This window comes from Haliotis cracherodii, unplaced genomic scaffold (assembly GCF_022045235.1).
Source record: "Haliotis cracherodii isolate W230 unplaced genomic scaffold, xgHalCrac1.p SCAF_20, whole genome shotgun sequence".
NCBI lineage: Eukaryota > Metazoa > Mollusca > Gastropoda > Lepetellida > Haliotidae > Haliotis > Haliotis cracherodii.
The window spans coordinates 396,342-402,862 of record NW_027266276.1 but is presented as its reverse complement, the minus strand read 5'-3'; the positions used below and the strand labels follow the sequence as shown (position 1 = coordinate 402,862).

At 39.3% G+C, this 6,521-nt stretch overlaps 1 protein-coding gene across 1 annotated transcript; it reads right to left on the bottom strand.

Annotated features, from left to right (window-relative positions):
* Positions 1–297: 297 nt before the first annotated feature.
* LOC139470337 (fibrinogen-like protein 1) lies at positions 298–5,352 on the bottom strand. The gene is made up of 3 exons (XM_071252714.1): positions 5,002–5,352; positions 1,932–2,031; positions 298–1,469 (listed from the first exon to the last, which is right to left on the bottom strand). The coding sequence occupies exons 1-3, from the start codon at positions 5,350–5,352 to the stop codon at positions 811–813; spliced, it is 1,110 nt and encodes a 369-aa protein (XP_071108815.1). The 3' UTR covers positions 298–810.
* Positions 5,353–6,521: the final 1,169 nt, after the last annotated feature.

The window sequence follows — 6,521 nt, the reverse complement described above, 5'->3', positions numbered from 1 at the left end:
ACTTCATTCAAGATCAATATTACATATATGTTTTCATTGATCAATGAAAGTAAAGACATGGAATCAATTGAACAACAAAGAACGCAAGGAAGAGAATGTATGGATGTCAACTTCTTTATTATGAGGAACACAACGTTTCGGAGTATATACTTATAACAAAGGGTAGAAGCTAACAAAGGAAGCCAACAGATGATTGGCGCTGATAGGTGATAAGCAATAGACAAAGGAAGCCAACACTTAAGGTATCGTAACTAAGTGATTGGTAATGGTAATTAGCACTATTATGTTCTATCCGAGTATACATAAACCAAAGCAATCCCAAATATTCTCAGTCTAACATCCCAAACTATTCTTGCAAACACATTTGGGGGATGCATGGACACGTTTTTGTTAGGGACTGACTTCTAATGCCAGAGGTGAGATTTGATTGAAATACCTTTTTTTCAGAATATACCAGAAAACTTTGCCACAGGTCTTACCCAGAAGTAATTAACTGGACCACCTGATACTGTAACTGTTTGCCTTCAATTTTCAAGAAAAGAACTTATATGATCAATCGTTTTATGTCCTTTCCAAAGTTGGGCAAATCATCATCCGTATTCGAAGATTACCATCTGCAGCTAGGCTCGTAGGTTATGATGTTCACACGTAGACCTACATGTACATATATTAAAACTAAGTGAGGGTCATCAGTGTATCGGCCATGTGCCAAGCAATAGCTTCGTTGAATAGTTGATTTGGGTACTTTTTGTGAAGCATTCAAATATTATTTGAGCGAATTCACCTAGCTGCAGTTCATTAGATAGTCTATTACCAAAAGACCCTTATCTCTGTTTTAACAAAAGATACCTTTTCCAGAACATCATTGTTGTCTGGCCATTGTGCCATGTTCGCCGCCGACACACTGGTATCGAACTTCTTGTGGAGATTTGTATCAGAGCAGTCAGGCCCGTACCACCACCCTGCTCCATCACATATAGCACATCCAGAGGGGTCGGGGCGGTCCCACGTGGCGAACCTTTGACCGTTGATGTGTTTGGTTGCTACTCCGTACTCAAAACCATTCCCTGAAGCTTTAGAGAAATGCTTATAGCTACCCGTGTATGTGAGAGCGTATCCATTGGCTTCATTGTCAATCTTGAAATTATAGTAGTAGTACTGTCCTGATAATGCACCACTTCCGCCGGCATAAATATCGAAGTTGGCGATGCCATGGTTTGAGATGTAGTGTAGAGCATCAAGTCCGAGCCACCTGTTGCATGGCGTGGTCCATCCAGTCTTGTATTCATCCCATGTCTTGTTATAGTCGTTCTGGCAGCTTGATCTTCTTTCTTCCACCACCGTCCAGCCTTCAAATGCAAGAAAACATTCCACCTCGTACTCTGCGGGAGCGTTAAGTGGCTGGATACTGATGATTCGATGGTCGGATGTTTTCCCTCGCATTCCATATTTGTAGGCCTCAGAACAGTCTGAAAAATATTTAACAAATGGATTACATACTTCAGTGATGAATACAAAGGTAAGAAATGAACGCAAATGACCAAAGAGAACAATCGAAAAACTGCGTTTAGATGAAGAGGACATGCATGGAGTACTGGGGTGTATCTAGATTATCTGGTGTACCTACCCGATGGCGTCAATTCTACAGATAACTGATGTGCCAGTTCAGTAACATTGCCAGAGACAATTATTTGATATTCTGGGCGATTGGGGAATGCTGAAAAACATGATTACTCCACAGTTTTGTTAAATAAAAGTATGTTGTGTTGTGGGTCCAAAAAAAACTGTTCGTGAGACGTCACGAACTATTCGCTCTGACACATGGCAGCATTGTTGAGGTTCACTTCTTTTGACGTGTACGACTAGCTTAAGCTAATTTTATCGTATGACATTTGCAGCTCTCTGTACTTGAAGATCTTGATGTAACCCACCTCTGTATCGCCTCTCACAGTAGGGTCCTGTAAAGTCATCATAACAGTCACACTTAGACAGAGCATCATTGAAAGTTCCCCCGTGTTGACAAACATTCACCTGAAACAAAATCAATAATTGATGTCAAAGATGCTACAAGAAATGTTTTCATGAAACAATACAAAATATTTCTATAAGATAATGATGTTAAAAATACTCTTTATGTAACATTTGAATTCTAAGGAAGAACGTGTTGTCGTAATTCGCTGTCCAGAGTTGTGTCTTTTATAAGGATTCGCTGATAATAGGTTCGTACCATGGATTCCTCTTGATCATGACTCTTGGTTATTTTAACACCATGGTCGTTGTTTTCACTGAAATGACCTGAGAGATATTAGAATGTTATACACTGAATCGGGTGGTGAGGCTCACTGACTGATTGTTTGTCATCATACTCCGACTGCATGGGCTCTTTTACAATTTGCAAAAACAATCAAAATCTTTTGAAACAATTCATCATGTTGCTGAACAGCCAGCAAATCTACAAAACGCTCACATCACACATACAGGTATGTCATTATATACACTTCTCATGTACACATGTTCTGATGCTACCTGTATACACCGACATCACTACACGAAAAAGGGTAAGCTACCTGTATACCCCTACATCACTACACTAGAAAGAGTAAACTACCTGTATACACCGACATCACTACACTACAAAGAGTAAGCTACCTGTATACACCGACATCACTACACTACAAAGAGTAAGCTACCTGTATACACCGACATCACTACACTACAAAGTGTAAACATCAGTGCCATTGAATCAACTACTTAAATATAATGAACCGCAAAGAAATGTCACCCCAAGTAACATTGCATGAAAAGTTGTCATTTAAATATCTGGGTAGTTTTTTTTAAAGTTTCTAAAACTTAACATTACCTTGTCCGGAAAAAAATGAAATTTGATGATACAAAAAAAATGCAGATGGCGGTCATGGTAACCCGATGCTCGTGGGTTCCGTGCAAATTGAAATGCACATGCGTTCCCCCATTTCCTGCCCTATAAAAATCCACCCAGATCGGATAACATTCAATCGTTATTGGATTGCTACCACATGCTGAGATTGACAAAAAATCAGCGACACCACGCCCTTGGACGATTGCAAACTCGACAAACCTATCACCTGTATTACCACTTTACCTTCACCTGTGTTCTTACTTTACCTTCACATGTGTTCTTACTTTACCGTCACCTGTATTCTCACTTTACCTTCTCCTGTATTATCACTTTCCCTACATCCGTATTCTCACTTTACCTTCACCTGTACTCTCACTTTACCTTCACCTGTATCTTACTTTATCTTCACACGTATTAGCACTTTTTCCGTCACCTGTATTTTCAATTTACCTTCACCTGTATTCTCACTTTACCTTCACCTGTATCTTACTTTACCTTCACCTGTATTCTCAATTCACCTTCACCTGTATTATCTCTTTACCTTCACCTGTATTCTTACTTTACCTTCACCTGTATTCTCACTTAACCTTCACCTGTATTCTCACTTTACCTTCACCTGTATTCTTACTTTACCTTCACCTGTATTCTCACTTTACCTTCACCTGTATTCTCACTTTACCTTCACCTGTATCTTACTTTACCTTCACCTGTATTCTCACTTTACCTTCCCCTGTATTCTCACTTCCCCTACATCCGTATTCTCACTTTACCTTCACCTGTATTCTCACTTTACCTTCACCTGTATTCTCACTTTACCTTCACCTGTATTCTCACTTTACCTTACCTGTATTTTCACTTTACCTTCACCTGTATTCTCAGTTTACCTTCACCTGTATCTTACTTTACCTTCACCTGTATTCTCACTTTACCTTCACCTGTATCTTACTTTACCTTCACCTGTATTCTCACTTTACCTTCACCTGTATCTTACTTTACCTTCACACGTATTAGCACTTTACCTCTACCTGTATTACCACTTTACCTTCACCTGTATCTTACTTTACCTTCACCCGTACTCTCACTGTACCTTCACCTGTATTCAAACTTTACCTTCACCTGTATTCTCACTTTCCCTACATCCGTATTCTCACTTTACCTTCACCTGTACTCTCACTTTACCTTCACCTGTATCTTACTATAACTTCACCTGTATTCTCACTTTACCTTCACCTGTATTCTCACTTTACCTTCACCTGTACCTTACTTTACCTTCATCTGTATTATCTCTTTACCTTCACATGTATTCTTACTTTACCTTCACCTGTATCCTTACTTTACCTTCACCTGTATTGTCACTTTACCTTTACCTGTATTCTCACTTTACCTTCTCCTGTATTATCACTTTCCCTACATCCGTATTCTCACTTTACCTTCACCTGTATCTTACTTAAACGTCACCTGTATTCTCACTTTACCTTCACCTGTGTTCTCACTTTACCTTCACCTGTATTCTCACTTTACCTTCACCTGTATCTTACTTTACCTTCACCTGTATTCTCATTTCCCCTACATCCGTAATCTCACTTTACCTTCACCTTTACTCTCACTTTACCTTCACCTGTATTCTCACGTTACCTTCATTTGTACTCTCACTTTACCTTCACCTGTATTCTCACTTTACCTTCATTCGTACTCTCACTTTACCTTCACCTGTATCTTACTTTACCTTCACCTGTATTCTCACTTTACCTTCACCTGTATTCTCACTTTACCTTCACCTGTATTTTCACTTTACTTTCACCTGTATTCTCACTTTACTTTCACCTGTATTATCACTTTAGCTTCACTTTACTTTCACCTGTATAATCACTTTACCTTTACCTTTTCTTTTACTTTCACCTTCACGACAATTAACACAACTTAGAACATGTAAAGTGAACAGACACTGTTCACTTTACATGTTCTCAGTTGTGCTAATTGGTATGTATCTACTTAAAGGCCACACATTGGTAATGATTGAGTACTGAAGTTATTACTTAATAAACGTTTCCCATCTGGGATAAGTAAAATTTCAAATACAAAAGATCAGAAGAGTAAGGGGAAGAACACAGAAAGCTACTTACCGGCTCCAGAAAGACACACCCAACGGCCGCCTGCAGATCGGAACACGACCTGTTTGATGTCTCAGATAGTCTGTGACACACCTGACCTCCCCGAGGATCTTCACAGAGGTTGACGGACATGCAGCTGGAATCTTCAAGACAATTTGCCAAACATTGACGTGCAGATGCGACAACATCAGAGTTGACAGGAGACACCGGAAGAATGACACCTTCAGAACACCCGGACATTGCTGTGAACAGTTCCCCACGGAACTCACTCGAACAGGAACAGTCAAAGAGTAAAAACAAACTACAAATAACGGGCACATGTGAGCCAGCCTGAAATCTGATCCGTGCAGTTATATCCATCATTATTTACTAACGCACGTCTAATCCGTTTAGGTGTTTAATAATACTCCCTCAAACTGCTGACGTCTTCCTCCGCAACTGCGTATGCTTTCTTATGAGAGCGAGTTGAACAATGCTTTAGAATCCTTGGCAGAGGTATTAATAACACGTAACTCATCACAAATATTGCTCCAAATAAAGAACTCTACATACACTCTTATAGACATGTGTTGTATTTTCTCATGCATAATTAATTCCGCTTGTGTCCGGATTTTCTCGATAATTGATCATGGTTAACTTCGATTAATCGAAATTATTGAACGTGTTTGACTGATAAGCTTTCATAATGTACTTTGCATTGATCCATCGTTAAAATAGTATCACCTACTCATGCAACACGAACTGTGCAGGACTTGAGTTAATCATTCTTTCTAAGAGTAATATCGGAATTGTGTGTGAAATATGTTTTAACATTGACATTTGTCTTTTTATGGTTTGGCATGTCGTTACAAACAAAAATATACATATACAGAACTATATTGATGTAATCCATAGCAACGTGTCACCAATATAGCTGAGTCACACTGGTGTATTCGCAGCTTAAGCTAAGTCATGCCTCCTTTTCTTGAGGACGGATACAATGTACCTTGCAGTCCCTCCCATGAACTGTTCAATAATCCAAATCCACATCCATTTCATCAAGCTCAACCACCGGAACAAATCAAACAACAACTAAAACCAACCGATGTCTATGTCAGTCCTGTCTTTCTTTCTAGGGGCGGTCGGGTTGTGGTTAAAGCGTTCGCTCGTCACGCCGAAGACCCGGGTTCGATTCCCGACATTGGTACAATGTGTGAAGCCCATTTGTGGTGTCCCCCGCCTTGATATTGCCTAAAAGCGGCGTAAAACCCCACTCACTCACTCTTTCCTTCTATGTCGTTTTATCAGTGACTATTACACAGTGAATATTATTACACGTTTATTTATTTAACTTTGCTTACTGACGAATTAATAAGGTCTTGGCAAATGTTTTGGTTATGTGAGTGTTATGTTTATTTACACATGCCTCTCACCGGGGACTGACCTAAAAAATCCTGTATTATATAATCTTTCTTAATCACTTTATTTCGTTTTTCTTGGGTACATATACGACAGGTAATTTCAATACTGTATGACAAGTTGTTGGTCAATAT

Excerpts from the sequence above, each read along its gene's own strand:
- LOC139470337 (XM_071252714.1), bottom strand. The coding sequence starts at position 5,352 with ATGATGGATATAACTGCACGGATCAGATTTCAGGCTGGCTCACATGTG. Across the intron at positions 2,032-5,001 it reads GGTGTGTCTTTCTGGAGCCG|GTGAATGTTTGTCAACACGG; the intron begins GTAAGTAGCTTT and ends ATTTTGTTTCAG. Across the intron at positions 1,470-1,931 it reads CTGTGAGAGGCGATACAGAG|ACTGTTCTGAGGCCTACAAA; the intron begins GTGGGTTACATC and ends AATATTTTTCAG.